This window comes from Cervus elaphus, chromosome 16 (assembly GCF_910594005.1).
Source record: "Cervus elaphus chromosome 16, mCerEla1.1, whole genome shotgun sequence".
NCBI lineage: Eukaryota > Metazoa > Chordata > Mammalia > Artiodactyla > Cervidae > Cervus > Cervus elaphus.
The window spans coordinates 2,360,000-2,380,393 of NC_057830.1; the positions used below are offsets into that span (position 1 = coordinate 2,360,000).

Below are 20,394 nucleotides of genomic sequence, written 5' to 3' on the forward strand. Positions count from 1 at the left end.
AAGTACACCTTGGAGAGAATGTGAAATTCTTTTAGTTTTTAATCCATGGAGAGCTTATTACTTGTGTGGTCACCTGCTTTTCTGGGTTCCTCGTCGCCCTTGCACCTGTGAGGCCCTCCTGATTAGTAACTGGTGCTCAGTACTCTATGCGTTAGACATTCCAGTATGATGTTCAAGTATTTTTCATGGACAATAAAGTGTTTGATGCAGTGATTTTGGTTTTTTTTTTGGGGGGGGGGTGTGGTTGGTGATATTTATATATAATACTAGTTAGAGGGAGTGGAGTTTCTTTGGAAGATGTCTTTTGAAACCAGGTGTTTGGCTTCATACATAAATTATCTTCTAATTCAGTAAGACTCTGAACTTCTCCACACATCTGTTGCTTTAAGTGTGCTCTTTTCCTATAAACATGTGGCTCGGTTCACACCCTTCACAGAAGACCAAATGATTCCTCTTCATGTGGCAGTTTAGGAAGAAAATATTTTACCCTCATTCAGCACATGGACAGACCAGGAAACTGAAGGATTTCAATAACTGTTGAATAGGCCAGGCTTTTAAGCATTTTGCGAAGACTTGTGAAAATGAAACAAAGAATGTAAGTACAAAAGACACTATCAAATCAATTTTACATTGGAAATAGATTCTTTCTACAACTTACTGGATGTTAATCTTATGCCATTTCCACTGTCTTTAATCATATTTATTCCATGTCAGTCCCTATCCCAGATCTTAATGGTCCAGCTCTAGGCAAGCAACTTCTTAGGAATATAAACCTCAGTAAGTGGTCAGAGAATAGTGCTAACTGTAATATAGTAACATGGCATATAATACCTGTTCTGGTTCAAAAGCTGTCCAGGAACCTAGAAAATAGTTCTTGGGAATATTTTAAAACCTCAAGTCTGAACACAATTTGAATTTACCACTGGGTCAGATTCTCCAAGGGCTTCCCAGGCGGCTCAGTGAGGAATCTAGCTGCCAGTGCAAGAGACGTGGGTTCGATCCCTGGATGGGAAGATCCCCTGGAGGAGGAAATGGCAGCCCACTCCAGTGTCCTTGTCTGAACAGTCCCATGGACAAGAGCCTGGGGGCTTGCAGTCCATGGGGGCTGCAAAGAGTCGGACATGACTGAACGACTTAAAATGCATGTAGGTTTTCCAAAGTTCTCCTAATTTTCCACTGAAGAATATTTTTCGTTGAGGAAAGGCATCAGAAGTATGTATATCTGAAGTATATATTACAGTTTTATAATAGGTATTTTCAAATGGTAAAATACATTCATTGATGGATACAACATACTTCAACCTGCAGACAGAGATGGAAAACCATCTGAATGAAATGTAAAGTCAGATGTCAGACCCACATTTATTTTATCTTTTATTTTCATATGAAAATAGATTTTAAACAAGATCCAAAAATAACTCTTGGCACTATAAATAAGGATCCTAAGTATGTTGTTTTTTCTAACTATAGATATACCAGTTTATAGACGCAGATCAACATGGGTTTTATAATAACACATTTCAAAGGTTAAAAAAAACCCTCCGCCATACAAGACCCTGGTTTAAACTGTACAATATTCCCATATGTACAGGCGACTTACAAAAACGCTGACTAACTGTAGAAGTGGAATAAACGACAGTGGAGTTCTCAGCATCTGAACTGACTGGATCTTGATGAAAACCACGTGGCGTTCTGACGGCGACGTCAGTGAGGTGGTGGTGAAGCTTGTTCGCTCGTGTTCAGGCAAAGGCTTCCTCGTCCGGCTGAGCCACTTGTCCTGCGGCAGGGTGAGGAAGGACCAAGGATGAATTCCTGCAACAGCAAAGACAGGTTTCAGCTAAATCCACAGAACTAGGTGACGGCATCATGGCTAACAGGTGAAACACAAATTTGAGGACTTCTTTGGAAAGATGTTTTAAGATGAACCACCACACAAAATTACCCAGGATAAAAGTTAGGTTACTTTTCTTAAGACTGTATGATAAGCTGGAATTCAACATCTGCCAATTGAAAGTGCTAGTTATTTATAAATAAATGAACTTTTTGTAACGTACCCTGTGAGCAGCAAGTTGAGGATAGCATCAGTGTCGGTAACTGTCTACTGATTGTGATGGACCTTGTAGAACTTGATGGAAGGAGCTCTGGAAAGAAGGAAGATACAACGTTAGGCTCAGAAGCCAGCCCCCTAACTGCAACCTAGTTCAGATTTTCATCCCACGTACACCTAGATTAAGACTCTGGAACCCAACATAATTGTAACGAGCCCGTCTACGCACTGTGCCTCTGCCGCCGCCTCTGTTCCCCTCCTGGGCCTGGGGCGCCTCGGGGCTCCCGGCTGCCGCGTGAGCCGAGAACCTCGCCCGGCACCCACACCCCTGCGCACCGGTCTCCACTCTGCGGGCTCCTACCTCCAGAGTCGGCATCTCTATAAAGCTCTGTGCCTCTGATGTTCTTCCTCACGGCCTGCCCTGAGGCCCATGGTGGTTTTGGCCTCTATCTGACGTGGGTGCTACCATGGAAAATTTAAGGTGATCATATTCAAATCTTGGCTCTGCTGCTAATGAGCGAGCTGTGTGTCTATTAAAGACGCAAACTGGCCTTGAATGTTCTTGGGGCTCAGACACACAATACACTGCTCTGTGGTAAAGACAGATCAGCCTCTAAATCCTGGTTTTGTCTTTCGCTGTGACCTTGACATCATTTTTTGTGTTCTACAATTTCTTTATATAGAAGGATAAACCCTAGTTCCCAGGATGTAAATGAGGCAATACATGGAAAGTGTTTAGTACACACACAGTGCGTGCTAAGTCACTTCAGTCGTGTCTGACTGCGACCGTGTGGACTGTAGCCCGCCGGCTCCTCCGTCCGCGGGATCCTCCAGGCCAGAACACTGCAGTGGGTTGCCATGCTTTCCTCCAGGGGGTCTTCCTGACCCAGGATGGAGCCCAGGTCTCCCACATCGCAGGCAGGTTCCTCACCGCTGAGCCAGCACACACAGACCAGGCACACAGAACGGTGGCTGTCATCTGTCTGACAGGAATACTGTCTCACTATTTACAGATTCCATGAATATATTTTATGTTCCTCCTAAATAATTACTGACCTCATCTAGGTCTCACACAGAAAACATGAAATTCAGTGTTGTGCTTTTTTTAATAGACTCTGAATTAAGAGTTCAAACTGTGTTCAAACTTCGCTTAGGACTAACAATTCGCACAATCACCTTTCCCAAGTGGACAGACTAAGCTGGGACACAAGTTGGCTTCAGAGGTCTAAACTCTTCTATTTTTGACTGTGCCACATGGCTTACGGGATGTTAGCTCCCCAACAAGAGGCTGAACCCGGGCCCTCGGCAGTGAGAACACAGAATCCTTAACCACGGGACCACCAGGGAATTCCCTAAGCTCGTTGTATTTACCAAATAGACAATAAGGAAATCCAAAAGTGGAAAGCCTTCATAGGAGAATTAACTATGTCCCTGTTTCCTAGTTGATTTCCTAAATCCTCAGCTTATCTTCTTTATACATCTACTACCAACCAATTGATTCCAGTTTCCCCAGGGACCATGAAAAATTTTGTGTCTTCGCTCAGACAGGTTTCCCTGAGATTTGAAGGCGACATCCGTGTCCTTCCACCTTCAAACCTCGGGAAGCTCATGCCCTTCGGGCACCCTGGTGGCGCAGCTGGTGAAGAATCCCCCTGCAGTGCGGGAGATCTGGGTGCGATCCCTGGGTTGGGAAGATCCCCTGGAGAAGGGAACGGCTCCCCACTCCAGTATTCGGGCCTGGAGAATTCCGTGGGCTGTATGGTCAACAGGGCCGCAGAGCTGGGCAGGACTGAGCGACTTTCACTTTCACTTTTTCGTGTCCTTCTGAGTCTGCTGGAGGCTGTGGGCCTCAAAGCCTTCAGGGACTTTCTGGGTACAAGTCAGACCACGTGTGAAGAGCCTCCTCCTACCTGACTTGGTCCAAGACGGGAGTCCTCTGCCAGGGAAGACTCGAGCTGAGACAGGGTGGCTGACGACGTGGAGTCCACAGACGTGCTGCAGACCAGCTCCCCCAAGGCATCGACCTGTCTCCTCAGGCTGTGGAGCGTGCCCTCCGTCTGCCGCTTCCCTTTGCTTAACACTTCCGCCTGCTTGGACATGCAGTGCCGGAGCTGGGCCTGGAAGCGTCAGGGGAGGATTTAGGGCTTTACTCAGAGGGACTGTCAGAACTAGTACTGAGCAGCTTCCTCACGTTTAACATCTGAAAGGCAAATCTGACCGTCAGAACATAGAAGTGCCTGCTGAAAATCCTCGTCTTCAAAAGTTAAAAAAAAAGGGGTGGGGGGTGCGGGCAGGTGCCCGAAGGCGCTTCTGTGTGTCATCGTGACCTGGACCTGGACCTCAGCCTGTCCGCGCCACGGTCACAACACAGGATTTCAGCTTCCTCCTCGCCAGATGCCTGCCCCAGCTCCCCACTGCTCAGACTCAGACGACTGGTTCACACTTGGTATCTTCAGAGCGTCTCACAGTGTGTGGGATCCTCAACCCCACGCTGCTTTCCGGCTTCCCCGCTGTGCCTCTGAAATGATCCTCCAACTAAAGCGGACAGCAAGCCCTGTCTGTCCCACAGAGCCTTCTGAATGACAGGAAAGCTCCGTGTTCTGTATCTGCTGCCCACTACAGCACCCACTGGTCATGTGTGGCTGTCGAGCACGTGAAATGTGGTAACTGAACTGAATTTTTAACCTGGTTTAATGACAGTGGATTTCCATTTAAATAGCCACGTATGGCAGCAGGCTACCTGATGTGAAGGCCCTCACTCACTCGGAACTGCACATGGCTCCCTCAGCCCTCGATGCAAGTGGCGGATATCCAAAGACGTATTCTGTCCTCTCTTGCTCTATCCCCCTCTCATTTTTCAGCTCCCCACTATACTCTTCACCCCCACATTTTTAGGTAAGCCCTTAAAACTAAATTCTAGACACCGATTTTCAGCTGCCTACACAGACATCCTTCCCTGTGCATCTCATGAAGCCTCCAAGTTCAACATATCCTGAGCCAAACAGCTTCTTATTTGACTCCCAAGCCTACTTCTCTGGTTTCCCCAATCCCTCCCCAACCACTGGCCTGCGAGCCTTGTTTTTATGAGTGCATCTCTACGTTCTGTCTGCAGGTCCAGTCAGTTTCAGCTGAGGCAGAGCCGCATCCCCGAGGGTAAGGAACCCCAGGCTGAGCACCAGAACTTGTGCTTCTGAACCCTGACCCTGCTGCTGACTCTGTGATGCCAGCCTCTCTGCGCTTCGAACGTGTGACCTACAGGACTGCTGGGACAGCTGCGACAGAGCAGCGTCCCCATCTCCTCACCACGCCAAGCATCTTTTAGTTTTTTTTTTCTTTTAAAAGGGCAACCTTGAGTCGATCTTCACGGTGACGCAGTTTCTCCCGGAGAGCTTCTCCACGCCAGTGTTCATCCTTTTTCAGAGGAAAAGGGAACCATCAGAGAGTCTCTGAGCACCACTGTCAGTAACCAACCCGCCTTTCCCTCCCACCCTCCATTCTATGTCTGGACTTATCTGGGGGAGGTGGGAACCAAAGGGCCCTTTTAGGAAGTCCAGAGAACAGCAGGATAAATAAGCCCTTACCATTATGTGAACGTGAGAAAAATTCAGTTTCTCTTCAAAAGGTGATGGTTTCTCACTGAGGGCAAATGGAAAGTTCTCTTTCAAGCTCTCCAAGCCTCCTTCCAGGTGTTCGTTCCGTTCCAGAATGGCTTCCAGGTCTGCTGGCAGTTCTGGGAGAAACTGGTTGAGGTTCTTTAGGCTGGCTCTGATTTCGTCTTTCACTTCAGACTTAAGTGTCCTCATTGCTTCACTGATTTCTACTTGTCTTCTTTCCAGATCTTTCTGGTTTACCATCTAAAGAGCAAGTGAGAGTCAAATACCACCAAGTATTGGAACTGAACTGTTATTGTTATTTAATGATTTAATATTTTAAATACATGTATCATATACTGGAAGACCTACAGATGTTATTTATTGTGATTAGAACTGTAAAAATTTGCGATTTTTCCAGCTACTCAAGTACTCTAAGCTACCAAGTAAACGACTTTACTGGCGTTCCCATTGGAGCGACTCCCGTCTGGAAAAGCAGGGGCGGTGCTGCTTGACGGTGGCCCACACTACAGAAGTCAGCCTCTCTGCAGCGGGACAGAGCTGGGTTCCAATCTCATTTCCAATAAACATTACCAGGATGACTCAGGGCCAGCTAGCCGACTTCTGAACCCTCTGTATCCTGAAATGTGAGAGCTAAGTGAGAATTTATATGAGGCACCTTAGTGGTCCTCAAATGAGAAAGGGCCATTTACTGAAACAAGCTGTAGTGGTCTAGGCTATAAATGTTAACACTGAAAGGGGCTTAGAGGAGGTCTGGGTGAATGATTTTATTGTACATGGGAAGGATCTGGTGGCGCGGGGAGTCTGGAGGTTCCCTCAGGCGCTACAGAGTGTTCAACACCTGAGGCCGCGCCACGTGGCTCCTCCATAAAGAGCACGGTGAAGATACTAGTCACACCCGCTGCTAACTGCCCTCGAACTTACAGAGGCCAAGGGGCCTTTCAAAGTGATTTGTTCTTGAGCCAAAGGGGTGTGCGTGTGTGTCTGTGTGTCTGTGTGTTGGGGGGTGGTTATAGGAAAAGACGAAACTAAATGGCCACATGGGGTCATCCAGAGGACAAAGTGTAGCAGGCCACTCGAGTGGCCTGAGCAGCCTGACTGGAGCGCTCTGGGCTGGCCCAGCCCCTGACACGGGCGGAGGGACACGAGGGGGTCTAGGGCGAGACCCTCCATCGAGGATGAACTATTCTCCTCTCCTCGGCCCGGCTGCATGACAGGCGATCAGAGGATTCCTTGGGAGTCTGTCTCTTACAGACTTGTTTTTGGCATAAAATCTAGTATTTCAACACAGCACTTTGGGACATGATAAAATTTTATGCTGAAGAATTGCCATTTTTCTTTCAAAAACTAACTTAAGTTTGGTGAACTTAAGGCATTTCAAAAGTGTGTCTTGGGAGCATTTTAAAAGTGTCCCTTGAACAAATACTTTCTTCTGTGGAAAGTTCTGAATTTCAAGACTAGAAGAACAGTCTGATCACTAGTCTGACGTTCTCCCCGCGCCCAGGGCTGCGGCGCACCTGCTTCTTGAGCTCCGCGTACTCCTGCTGCATCTGGCTGAGCTCCCGCATCAGGCGCCGGGCCCGCTCGTGGTTGTCCCGCGCCACCTGCTCGATGGTCGCCATCTCCTTCTGCATGGAGCTGTTCTCCTGCTTCTGCTCCTAGCACCGGAGAGGAGAACGACTCTGGAGGTGCGTGCTGCTGCCTGGCACACTCACCAGCTCGGAGACTTCGTTTCCTGTCTGGGCTCCGGCTGTAAAGGGGATGATCGACCGGCCTTCTGCAGCGGTGGTGGTAGAGCTGGGAGCAGAAAGCCTGAATCCTAGATGTGCCGTGTTGCCACTGAGATGAGGTGACCCTCCCTTGTCTGGGAGACGTGAACAACAGCCACCATCACAGGGCTCCTGGGAGGATTAAATCCAGACATCTGCCTCCTCTCTCCACAGTCCTGCTGCACGTCAGCGGCTGTGGGTGTTACCGCCCTCTGGGAAATACATCCGGGTGGAAAGCAACATTCACACTGCAGGGCGACATGGACTCCTCCAAAGGGTGTTAGAAAAATCCTTTTCTGGGACAGCCCCTATCACTGCCCGTCAGTCTCGAGGCATCCCAAACCATTTTCAACTCATTTGAGTACCACCACCCACAATTTATCTCAGGGATAAGAGCGTGACAGATTGAGCCTCCTAGTTTTAGGATAATGATTAATTAGAGCTGGTGCTGACCAAAAAGGGCACAATGAGAAAACCTGTGAGCACAGACTGCAGCTGGGAAGAGGCTTTTCAGAGGCTTTCCCACCCCCAAACCCCTGCACCCCTGCTGGAGTGGTGTGCAGAGGCTGGCTCCCCGAGGGAGCGCTCTGAGCCTGTGACCAGCGTTCCAGCCAGACAGCCAACTCCTCCAGGGCTGAGCCCAGACACAGGCAAAATCTACCATTAGCTTCAGGCACAAACTATGCACAGATGTACCCCAAGCAACAGCTGGGTTAGGGACTGGGTTGCCCAGTCATTTGTTTTCTCTACATGGAAGCCATGTTTCATTAGAGATTGAAAGGCTCCTCTCCTCACAAGCTGCCGGGCAGGGCGGTGGGTACTCACGAGAAGGTTCTTCTCCAGCTCGCTGCGCTGGGTCTTCAGCGCTTCCTTGAGGCTGGCCACCTGCTTCTCAGCTTTCTTTCTCTCTGTCAAGAACTGGTTTCGCAAGAGGCTGAAGTCTGCCCTCATAGAGTCCGCCTCCTTCTGAAGAGCCAGCAGCTCAGCTGACTTTTGCAACAACTGCTGCTCGCGTTCTGAGAGCTGCCGTTCTGAAACAGTATTTCAGGTAGTTTAGCCTGAGGCCCTGGGCTGGCTAAGGGCAGACTGCACAACGACAGGACGCTCACTGGGGCACTCTTTTCCACCAGCCAGTTGTCTAAGTCTCCCCTGACCCAGGAAAAGGTTCAGAGAAAGCTGCCTTTTGATGTAATTTGTTCCTGAAGGACCTGATTCCAAAGTGACAGACATCTACCATTTTCTCTTTTGAGTCTTTGAGACCAGAGAGCACCAATTCTGTGAGGTGCAAGGAACATGGAACAGGCTACTGAAAAGCTATTTATTTATTTACTTATTTATGTAAACATCTATTCAAGTCCTTTCTCCACTTTTTCATTTTTTGGCTGCTCCATGAGGTGCGTGGGATCTTAGTTCCCTGACCAGGGATTGAACCCGTGCCCCCTGCATTGCAAGTGCAGTCTTCATCACTTCATTCAGGGCCAAGGAAGTCCCTGAAACGCTTTTTTATACACTTAATTTTAAATAAAGGGAAATACACAGTAGTTTTTCCTTCATAGGAGGCAGTGCAGGAAAAGAACAGAGGATTTGGAATGGCATGAGTCTTATTTTCTATAGAAGGAACCTATTTCCTCGTATTTAACAGGAATCATGCATGCAAACACCTAATGCATGGTAAGTATACTCAATAAATGAAGCTTATACACAACAGTGACATTTAACACAGATTTTGTAATGGACTCTGTAAAGCAACACCCTGCCCAGATATCACTTCTCACACCTCTGGCATGGTCGGACTCAGCATATTTAGGTTTGTTTCAAAATGAAATGGTTGGGTCTGAATCAAGAGTTCCCAGGGAAAAAGGAGTAATAACCCTTTCAAAACCCAAGTCCTTAAAGTTCCCGCAGGGGAGAACATTTTCTGAGCATTATTAAAACCTGAAGTCTAAGAAAAAAAAAATTCATTTACTGACGTTAAGAACCATCTTTTGTCCTGGAGTCAACTTCCTTTATGTATGGCTCAAAAGAATAAACAGACCCAGTGGCCAACAACTGTATCATAGAACTGTTAATACTGTTTTTTGTAATAGGTTGAGATGAAATGGATCATTGTTCCAAAGGTCAGAATTAATGTACTTTTATAGAAAGCCTTTAGGGCACCTTTTGGCACTTCTTTGCCTTAATATTCCACTTCCTTGAAAGAGCATTCTCAAAGAAAGCGATACAGTCAAGGAAAAACACCTGACCGTGTCGGGATCAAATTCCATCTCCATAAAGACAGATTCTCTGTTCCCTCTGGGTGCGTTTCCTCATCTTTCGCAGGACCAGGAGGCCAAGTGTGGGGCTGTATTTCCCCCACGCCGGTCCTGCCTCTTGTCTGGGCTACGGCCGAGGCCTGGGCCTCCTTTACACGCTTCATCAGACAGTCAGTGGACTCCCCTCTCGGCGCAGCGCTCCGGGATACGTACGGGTTTGGGAGAGCGTCTTCTCCAGGGCCTCACCCCACCTCTCCTCCTCCTGCAGAGTCCTGACGCGCTCCTCAGCCCCCAGCACCTGGCTGAGCACCTGGTCCAGCGTGCCCCTCTGGTCTGCTATTTCCTTCTCCAGCTGCTGCTGCTGCTCCTGCAGGGCCGCTCTACTGGCTTCTAACTTTTTTTCTTCATTTTCTCTCTCTTTCTGGAGTCTCTGAAACGTCTTATTAGAGAACAACCTTAGTCAGTCATGAACTAACAAACAGTGTCCCAAGGGAATCTTCATGGACACTAGTCAGACTCCAGCTCAAACAGAAAGTAGCAAACAGCCCACAGTGATCGAGAGTGAGTTCTGTTTACAAAGGGGATCAAGGAGGGACTGGAAAATGATCTGGCTAGCATGTGAAGAGGGAATACGCAGGAATTGACACGTGGCCACCAAGATTCTTTACGGGGCCTGTTCCACAGTCTTAATGGTCCATAACATTAATACCAAGGGAGTCAAAGAGCTGGTGTAAAACCCCCTCAGGTCACACAGGGCAGGTAAGCGGAGCGAGAGCCGGGGGGATGCTTGTTGGGGAAGTGTCCCGGCTCCCGGACCGCCCGTGGGGTGCGGTACCATCTCCTGTCGGGCCAGCTCGCGCTCCTTCTCCTCCACCTCGCTCCGAAGCGCTTGCAGGTGCTGTTGCTTCCTTTCCTCTTCTTTTTGGCAGCCTTCCAGCTTCTTCACGCGTTCCTGGAGGTCCTCCTGCAGCCTGGTCTGCTCGGCAAGCAGGACATCCTGGCAGTTGGTGGTGTGGAGCAGGTCCTTCAGGCCAAAGAACAAACTCAAACTACGGACAAGGCCCCTCCTCCACAGGCGCGAGTGCCACGCCTGCATCCATCTACCAAGTCCGACAATGACAGCCCGAAAGTTTGTTATTTCAACAAACACACGAAGGTACCCAGAGCTCAACTTAATCACCGACTTCCCTCTTTTTAGTACCTAAGATGACAGAGATGTCAGAACCTCAGCAAGAGACTCAGTTCCTCTGAAATTCAGCCATCTTGTCACTGAGGTGGGAATAAACACCACCCACCTCACAGGATTGCTAAGAGTAAGAAAAGCTGTGAACAAGCTTTAACTCTGACTGAAACTGAACCTAAAGTCATGGTTTTGTTACCATCTGAAATATTTATATAGGTTAAAACAATTCACAAAACAAGAAATACTTCTTTCTTCAAAGAACCCTAATTAAACACTTTTGGAAAAGTTACCGTATTTCTAACAACATAAAAAATGTTCACAAGAACCCGTATAAGACTTTTTAAAGGACAGAATAAGTTTTAAACATCTTAGAAACACAGAATCTTAAAGGTAGAAGGAAGGGAATTTAGATGTCTAATCTAACCCATAACTTACAGAGTAGAAACTAAGGTCTAAAACTTGCTTGAGGTTCTCTGGAACTCAGATCATGGCAATAATCTCACAGGACAACACTGAATTACTGCAGGAAGATGCCGAGAAGCATAAAGACCTCATCTGTGCCATGGGGAAGAGATGGTCCATCTGTCCCTGAAGCCTTCAGAAAGCGGCTGACCAACTATAGGGCTCTTCTGGCCACCACCCCTTACTTACTAGCTTTGAGTAAAGCATTGTTTCCATGGAGAATTCTAGGACTAAAATAAACTAGAAAATTACTGCTCTGCATCAAAGGTTTGGTATATATTACATTTGTGTTAGATAAATGGCTCTACGGGACCGGCTCATGTGAGAAGAACCAGCGTCTTTGATTTGTTATTTCAAGCAGCCATCTGCACGCCCGCAGGGCGCCACGAGAAGACTTCCTTTGTCAGGCTCACCTGTTTTGCTAGGTTCAAATGGTCTTGGACGTCAGCTAGTTCCTCCTGTAATGAGTTTACTGCTTCTCGTTTTTCTACAGAAATAACATTTACATAGAATAAGAAATACATATGTATACATTTTTCAGTTTCCCATCAGTCCCCTTAAAAATGTAGACTGAAAGTGAATTTATACTTCCTTCTGTTAGGGTGTAACAGGTGATTACGCCACCCTATCTTATTCATGGCCAAGAGAGAGGTAAATGCACAAGCCAGATCTGGGCTTGGAGCCTTACATTTTTTAAAGACTTACATATTAAAAAAAAAAAAAAAAAGATTTACACATTCAAAACCTCATGATAAAAAAACTCACACACATTACCTAGTGTTGATGAGGTACGTGGTTTAAAAACAGGTACCTTCCACACTGCTGATAAAAATGTAAATTTGGTACAACCTTTCAGGAAGACAATTTTAAAATAAATTTTATAATCTGTACTGGTTTTGTCACTTACTAACTGGGTGAGCTTGAGCAAGTCACTTCTTGCTTAAGCAAGTCCCAAGGAAACTAGGCGTAAGTTGGCTTATCTTTAAATGGGTGAAATAATAGTTTCTACCTCAAAAAAATGTTATAAGAATTAAATGATAAAATGCATATGAAACATCTACAATCATGCCCAGGACACAGGAAGTGTTCAATAAGTACACTGTTGGCTGGAATTAGTAACTTTTTTTTTTCCCATTTATTTTTATTAGTTGGAGGCTAATTACTTTACAATATTGTAGTGGGTTTTGCCATACATTGACATGAATCAGCCATGGATTTACATGTGTTCCCCATCCTGAACCCCCCTCCCACCTCCCTCCCCATCCCATCCCTCTGGGTCATCCCAGTGCACCAGCCCCGAGCACTTGTCTCATGCATCCAACCTGGACTAGAGATCTGTTTCACACTTGATAATATACATGTTTCGATGCTGTTCTCTCAGATCATCCCACCCTCGCCTTCTCCCGTAAAGTCCAAAAGTCTGTTCTATACATCTGTGTCTCTTTTTCTGCCTTGCATATAGGGTTATCGTTACCATCTTTCTAAATTCCATATATATGTGTTAGTATACTGTATTGGTGTTTATCTTTTTGGCTTACTACACTCTGTATAATGGGCTCCAGTTTTATCTATCTCATGAGAATTGATTCAAATGTATTCTTTTTAATGGCTGAGTAATATTCCATTGTGTATATGGACCATAGCTTTCTTATCCATTGGTCTGCTGATGGGCATCTAGGTTGCTTCCATGTCCTGGCTATTATAAACAGTGCTGCAATGAACATTGGGGGTACAAGTGTCTCTTTCTGTTCTGGTTTCCTTGGTGTGTATGCCCAGGAGTGGGATTGCTGGGTCATATGGCAGTTCTATTTCCAGTTTTTTAAGGAATCTCCACACTGTTCTTCATAGTGGCTGTACTAGTTTGCATTCCCACCAACAGTGTAAGAGGGTTCCCTTCTCTCCACACCCTCTCCTACTTATGAGTAACTTATAAATAAACAATCATGAGGATTTATAAAGATTTGGTCATAAATATGTTATGTCCATTTTTGCTTTTAAATCTATACACACACACCACCCCTCAAGGAAAAATCTGGAAGGATATTTACTACATTGCTATTAGAAATTATCTCTGAAGAGTGTGGTCAATAGTAATTTTTATTTTGTTACTTTGCTATGTTTTAAAATTGTTCTCTAAGGAATATGAATTCATTTAAAAAAAAAAAAACAGCTTTACTGAGATGTAATTCACATATCATGTATTTCACCCATTTAAAGTATACAATTTCATGGCTTTTGGTAAATTCAGAGTTGTTCAACCATCACCATACCTAATATTAGAACATTTTTCTCACTCCTAAAAGAAACCCCACGCCCTGTAGCACGATCTATTTCTATAACAAGAAAGCAAACAATTAAAAAAAGCACCAAGCAGAAGGAAGACAGCCACCCCCCCGCCGCCCGCTCACCGCGGAGCTGCTGCTGCAGGCCTGCGATGTCTTTGTGCAGTGAGAGTTTGTTTCTGTTTAGTTGGTCTAGTTCCTGTTGCAGTTTTCTGATATCCAATTCCAACCTTTCTAAGTCTGATTGCTTTGCTTTGCTATTCTCTTCTGTGGCTGCTAAAACCCTACAATACAAGCAAGAATATGTCAGACTGTCAAACACAAAATGTCCAAGCACATATACCAGACAACTAAGGAATAGTGTTACGTGTCACAACGCAGCTGTGGAGTCTGGATGATATTAATAAATTAATAATATTAATAATTTACTATATAAGAAACATTAACAAGAATTAACAAACTGTAAGGCTCTTCAACTCATTCTCAAAAAACCCCCTTATTTTCAGCTTTCCAAATAGAACATTCGGAAATGTTTGTCATTTCAAAAAGTGACTTGCTAAAATTGAAGTTTTATAAAAATCAGGGACAACATGGATAGCACTTATAATTCCAAACGTGATTAAAATGGACTTAACTTATAAGTGAAAAAGAAACACAATTTTATGTATAATAAGATTTGTCAAAAAAAAAAGTATGTATGAGCCCGTGTTCCTTCACATGAACAGGAATCACACACTATGGACCGGCTCTTGTCTGGCTTCTCTCACTGCGCATGACGACTCTGAGACGCACCCATGTAGCTGCGTGTTACAGATGCTCCAGCGCTCCTTACTGCCCAGTAGTATTCTATGGTATGCTGCCATTGTTCCGTCCCTAAGTCGTATCTGACTCTTGTGACACCATGGACCGTAGCCCGCCAGCCTCCTCTGTCCATGGGTTTTCTAAGCAAGAACACTGGAGTGGGTTGTCATTTCCTTCTCCAGGGGATCTTCCCCACCCGGGGATCAAACTCACGTCTGCTGCATGGCAGGCAGACTCTTTACCACTGAGCCACCAGGGAAGCCCATTCTGTGGCATGCCTGTGTGTGTGCTCTGTCGTGTCCAGACTCTTTGTGACCTCACAGACTGTAGCCCGCCAGGCTCCTCTGTCCATGGAATTTTCCAGGCAATAATACTGGAGGGGGTTGCCATTTCCTACTCCAGAAAATCTTTCTAACTCAGGGATTGAACCTGTGTCTCCTGCATTGGTAGGTGGGTTGGGTTAATACTGGGCCTTCCTACCCACAACAAGGTATATTTCTCCACTGACTCACATATTCCAAGCATACATTATTTTACTTAAATAACAAGTTATTTTAAAAAATGCTTTAAGGGAGAAATAAAAGCCTAAAAGGGAAATTCACCCCAAAATGCTACTGGTGAATTGTACTGTGATATTGAGTTTGTAGTGTATTTTTTTTTTTTTTTGCCTTTTCCAATTTTTTAAATAGTGTGTTTATAACGCTTTAGCCTTCCAGAAGGGACCTTGCAAGTTTATTTGTTCCTGCTCTCACCGTTTGGCCTGTGCCAGCTTCTTCTCCCAGCTGTCACATTTCTCCTCGAGATCTTCCTTTTGTTTGCACAAAGACTCAGCACACAGCTGCAACGCCCGGGCCTCAGCAGCCATCCGCTCAGCCTCTCGCGTGTCCCTCTCTAGGAGCTGCTTCTGCCGCTCCACCTCCCCCTTCTGTCGCAGGGCTGTCTGCTGCAAACTCTCCAACTCCAGCTTCTCCTAAAGAAGATAAAAGAGGACTCAACTGTACAAATGGAGGCTGTGTGGTTTGCTACCAGTAAAATGCCTTTGTTTATTACCTCCAGCACTTCAACATGAATCTTCTCTAACTCAGACATCTTTTGGTCATGTTGTAGCTTCAATGCTTGCAGCTCATTGTTTTCAAGTTGCAACATGTCCAGAATATTCTTAAGTTCTATGAGAAACAAAGCATGGTCCAGGCTATTAAATGAATGCAGAAACAATTACAAAATGAAACACAAAATAATGCTACTGGCTGATATAACAATAGGTAACAAAATAAAAATATGTTGTGCTGAATTAATGGAGCTAATTAATTACATTTTGAATGAAAAAATCCTTTAAAAGTATTGCTAAACATTAATTTGCTGAAAAAATTTAAACAAATATTCAACAAAGATCTAGTTCTAAAAGAACTTACCCTACCTAAAAGAATTTAAATCAAAATAAACAGAAAAACTTCAAAATCAGTTCAGTTGAGTTGCTCAGTCATGTCTGACTCTTTGCAACCCCATGCATGCCAGGCCTCCCTGTCCATCACCAACTCCGGGAGTCCACCCAAACCCATGTCCACTGAGTTGGTGATGCCATCCAACCATCTCATCCTCTGTCGTCCCCTTCTCCTCCTGCCCTCAATCTTTCCCAGCATCAGGGTCTTTTCCAATGAGTCAGCTCTTCGCATCAGGTGGCCGAAGTATTGGAGTTTCAGCTTCAACATCAGTCCTTCCAATGAACACCCAGGACTGATCTCCTTTACAATGGACTGCCTGGATCTCCTTGCAGTCCCAGGGACTCTCAAGAGCCTTCTCCAACACCACAGTTCAAAAGCATCAATTCTTTAGCGCTCACCTTTCTTTATAGTCCAACTCTCACATCCATACATGACCACTGGAAAAACCATAGCCTTGACCAGATGGACCTTTGTTGACAAAGTAACGTCTCTGCTTTTCAATATGCTGTCTAGGTTGGTCATAGCTTTCCAAGGAGTAAGCGTCTTTTAATTTCATGGCTACAATCACCATCTGCAGTGATTTTGGAGTCCAGAAAAATAAAGTCAGCCACTGTTTCCCCATCTATTTGCCATGAAGTGATGGGATTGGATGCCATGATCTTAGTTTTCTGAATGTTGAGCTTTAAGCCAACTTTTTCACTCTCCTCTTTCACTTTCATCAAGAGGCTCTTTAGTTCTTCTTCACTTTCTGCCATAAGCGTGGTGTCACCTGCATATATGAGGTTATTGATATTTCTCCCGGAAATCTTGATTCTAGCTTGTGCTTCATCTAACCCAACATTTTGCATGACGTACTCTGCATAGAAGTTAAATAAGCAGGGTGACAATATACAGCCTTGACGCACTCCTTTTCCTATTTGGAACCAGTCTGTTGTTCCATGTCCAGTTCTAACTGTTGCTTCTTGACCTGCATACAGGTTTCTCAAGGCAGGTCAGGTTGTCTGGTATTCCCATCTCTTTCAGAATTTTCCACAGTTTATTGTGATCCACACAGTCAAAGGCTTTGGCACAGTTAATAAAGCAGAAATAAATGTTTTTCTGGAACTCTCTTGCTTTTTCGATGATCCAGAGGATGCTGGCAATTTGATCTCTGGTTCCTCTGCCTTTTCTAAAACCAGCTTGAACATCTGGAAGCTCTCGGTTCACGTATTGCTGAAGCCTGGCTTGGAGTATTTTAAGCATTACTTTACTAGCGTGTGAGATGAGTGCAATTGTGCGGTAGTTTGAGCATTCTTTGGCATTGCCTTTCTTTGGGATTGGAATGAAAACTGACCTTTTCCAGTCCTGTGGCCACTGCTGAGTTTTCCAAATTCGCTGGCATATTGAGTGCAGCATTTTCACAGCATCATCTTTTAGGATTTGAAATAGCTCAACTGGAATTCCATCACCTCCACTAGCTTTGTTTGTAGTGATGCTTCCTAAGGCCCATTTGACTTCACAGTCCAGGATGTCTGGCTCTAGGTGAGTGATCACACCATCGTGATTATCTGGGTCGTGAAGATCTTTTTTTGTACAGTTCTTCTCTGTGTATTCTTGCCACCTCTTCTTAGTATCTTCTGCTTCTGTTAGGTCCATGCCATTTCTGTCCTTTATTGAGCCTATCTTTGCATGAAATGTTCAAAATACATCAAAAACTTCAAAATATATCAGCTGAAATTTATATATCAATTCTTTTGTCCTTTGAAATATAGATTTCTAAATATTAACTACTTTTTCTGATTATAAGAATATTTGTTCATTACATAAAATTTGAAAAAAGTATAAAAGAAAAAAATAAAAACACATCATTATCCTACCATCCAAAAATGATCACTACTGCAATAGCACTTTGATAATTTCCTTCCAGAAGTTTATGTGCGGGTGTGTACACATAACCACACACATATTTTATTTTTTTAATATTTTGGTGGCTCAGACAGTAAAAAATCTGCCTGCACTGTGGGAGACCCAGGTTCGATCCCTGGGTCAGGAAGATCCCTTGGAGAAGCAAATGGCAACTCACTCTAGTATTCTTGCTTGGAGAATTCCATCCACAGAGGAGCCTGGCAGGCTACAGTCTATGGGGTCGCAATAAGTCAGACATAACTGAGTGACTTTTACTTCACTTAACACTTTAACCGACTTTTTGTTTTTTAAGTTTTTTGGATGTGGACCATCCAAAAATGTGGACCATTTTTAAAGTCTTTATTGAATTTGCTGCAACATTACTTCTAGTTTATGTTTTGGTTTTTTAGCTGTGAAGCATGTAGGATCTTAGCTCCCTGACAAGGATTAAACCTGCACCCTCTGCATTGGAAGGTGAGGTCTTAATCACTGGACTGCCAGGGAAGTCCCCACACACATATATTTTAAAACAAATCAGGACTACTTTCAATGTTTAGTTTTTATCTATTTTTTCACTTTTCTTTCATCAGCATTTTTGCATGTCATTAAATATTAAAATATGGTTTTTAAATTGGTCATTTGTTTCCAAATTTTGTCATTATAAATTCTACTGTAAGTACTCAGCTTAATTTGTAAAACAAGGAAATTAAGGCTTATTTCTTAATAAAATTGAAAAAGAGAAATAAATATTGCTGTGATGTGCATATTGCCCTCTCTAGATAACTAGAAACGGCTACCTAGTAAGTTTAACAGGTGTGTATTTTAAGAGTTTAAGACACTGGGAAGTTGTTTGATTTTATAATTCAATCAACAGCCTGTAAGTGGCCTTCTTTCATCACACCCTGTTAGCAATGAAAATGATTGTTTTGCTTTCAGTCAATTTAAATATTCCATTTATAATCTGCTTTTCTTTGATTAGAAATAAGGTTAAACTTTAAACTTACCAGTTTTATGTTTAGATATCTGCCCTAAAACTACCTGAAGATTTTCTTCCTCTTTTTCAATTTCTTGCTTTATAAGTGAAAGTTGATTTTTTTTCTCACTAATCTGGACATTCAGTTCTCCTTTCTGAAAACTCAGTTCTTCCAAAATACCTTTTAGTTCCTATGCAAAGAAGAAAAAAAAGAAAAAAGTCAACCTACCTCTACCAAGTTGTAAATAGAAAATACTTAAAAATCAGTTCTGTTATTAACTGTCTCACATATAAATTCTCATTTGAAAACAAGCGCATCTTTGTGTTTTACATTAAGAATAGCACTGTATTTACACTAACATATTTTAGTATAATAGAAGTAAAAAAGTAACATAATATCTACATTTAAAATGTATATGCAATTATTTACTATGGGCAAGGCTGTGTGTCACACAGAAGAAAGGCTCATTCATTCAGATCCATCTCCTGCCCTCAAGGGGCTGTTAGCACCTTTTGGGGAAGTAAAGCCGGGAACAGAAACATCACCAAGAAAGGCTACGGTTCTGCAGAACCTGAGAATGTACAGAGTGTTACCAGACTCAGAAGCGAGATAAACTGCTTCCAGGAAAAGTTGGGGAAGTCCCTTAGTGGCGTGAAGCTGAGCTATGAAAACCAGGTCAGATCTGGGCACTCCCAGAAAGAAAATTCCTGAAGAAATGGCATGAGAAACAGAAAGGCAGAAAGCCTCGGCACATCCAGAAAATGGCATGGAGGGCCCGCTGCACCCAACAGTCCCGGGGCGGCAGAGACCACCAAGCTGGCGGGAAAGGGCGGCGAGATTCAGGAGTTCATATCTGCATTTTGGGGGGAACCAATGAAAATATCTTGAAATAAATCTACAAAACTACAGGACTCCTGAAAACTACTGAGAAACACACCCTGATGTGACTGCACTTCTCAGTCACTTCACTTTCTCCCAATCTCAGCGCTTCCTGGAGGTCAGCTCTTGCCTGGACCATGCTTCCCTGGAGTAGATGCAGCTCCTCCTTCTTATGCCCCAACTGTCTGTCCAAGACAGCCATCTCCTGCTGCTGACCTGTTACCTGCATCGAAGAAAAGGGAAGAATGCACAGCTTGACAGAAGTGCTGAGATGGGGAGTATTTAGTCCAGCCAAGTGCTGTGTGGAGGTGGCAGTCTAATTTTAGTTATCTTAGCTGCAAGAGTCAGGAAGGCCGGGCTGGGGAGTGCAGGCATAAAATGCCTAATAAAGGCCCTGGGCTCACTCAAATCACAGCAAAAACAAGAATATGAGAACAATGATCATCTCTCAGGTTATGGTTTTCAAAGAACTTCCCTATCTGTACTTCATTCCAATTGACACCACCCTGGCAATGAAAGTTAGGCAGGGATTTAAAAAATTTACTCGTTTTATAAATTTAAAACTTACAATTTTAAGGGCAATACATATTCAGTTACAGAAAAGCAGAAAATGCAGATATGTGAAAGGAAGAAAGCAGAAAACATTCACTACCCTCATCAGATGACCATGTTTGTACTTTGGCAGAGACTAAAAATTCAAACACAAATATTTGTACACACATTTAACATAAATGATCTCAGAAAAGATCATGTTTTGAGACTCACTCATTCAATAAGATATCATATTGAACTGAGATTCAAATCTAGG

General features: G+C 44.2%; 1 protein-coding gene across 3 annotated transcripts in view; it reads right to left on the minus strand.

Moving 5' to 3' along the window:
* Positions 1 to 1,350: 1,350 nt before the first annotated feature.
* Positions 1,351 to 20,394, minus strand: part of CNTRL (centriolin) — an 81,392-nt gene continuing 62,348 nt past the window's right edge. The window contains exons 31-45 of one of the 3 annotated variants that reach the window (XM_043927158.1): positions 19,645 to 19,809; positions 18,738 to 18,897; positions 15,458 to 15,573; positions 15,160 to 15,377; positions 13,733 to 13,890; positions 11,738 to 11,811; positions 10,515 to 10,703; positions 9,893 to 10,118; positions 8,253 to 8,458; positions 7,176 to 7,316; positions 5,629 to 5,901; positions 5,396 to 5,458; positions 3,958 to 4,164; positions 2,055 to 2,141; positions 1,351 to 1,812 (exon numbers count right to left, since the gene is read on the minus strand). In XM_043927158.1, the coding sequence (XP_043783093.1) occupies positions 2,082 to 2,141; positions 3,958 to 4,164; positions 5,396 to 5,458; positions 5,629 to 5,901; positions 7,176 to 7,316; positions 8,253 to 8,458; positions 9,893 to 10,118; positions 10,515 to 10,703; positions 11,738 to 11,811; positions 13,733 to 13,890; positions 15,160 to 15,377; positions 15,458 to 15,573; positions 18,738 to 18,897; positions 19,645 to 19,809 (2,256 nt within the window). In that variant the 3' untranslated portion in view covers positions 1,351 to 1,812; positions 2,055 to 2,081. Of the gene's footprint in view, positions 1,813 to 2,054; positions 2,142 to 2,716; positions 3,027 to 3,957; positions 4,165 to 5,395; positions 5,459 to 5,628; positions 5,902 to 7,175; positions 7,317 to 8,252; positions 8,459 to 9,892; positions 10,119 to 10,514; positions 10,704 to 11,737; positions 11,812 to 13,732; positions 13,891 to 15,159; positions 15,378 to 15,457; positions 15,574 to 18,737; positions 18,898 to 19,644; positions 19,810 to 20,394 lie in introns of those variants that run through there. The other 2 variants (XM_043927156.1, XM_043927157.1) reach the window with 2 other exon arrangements.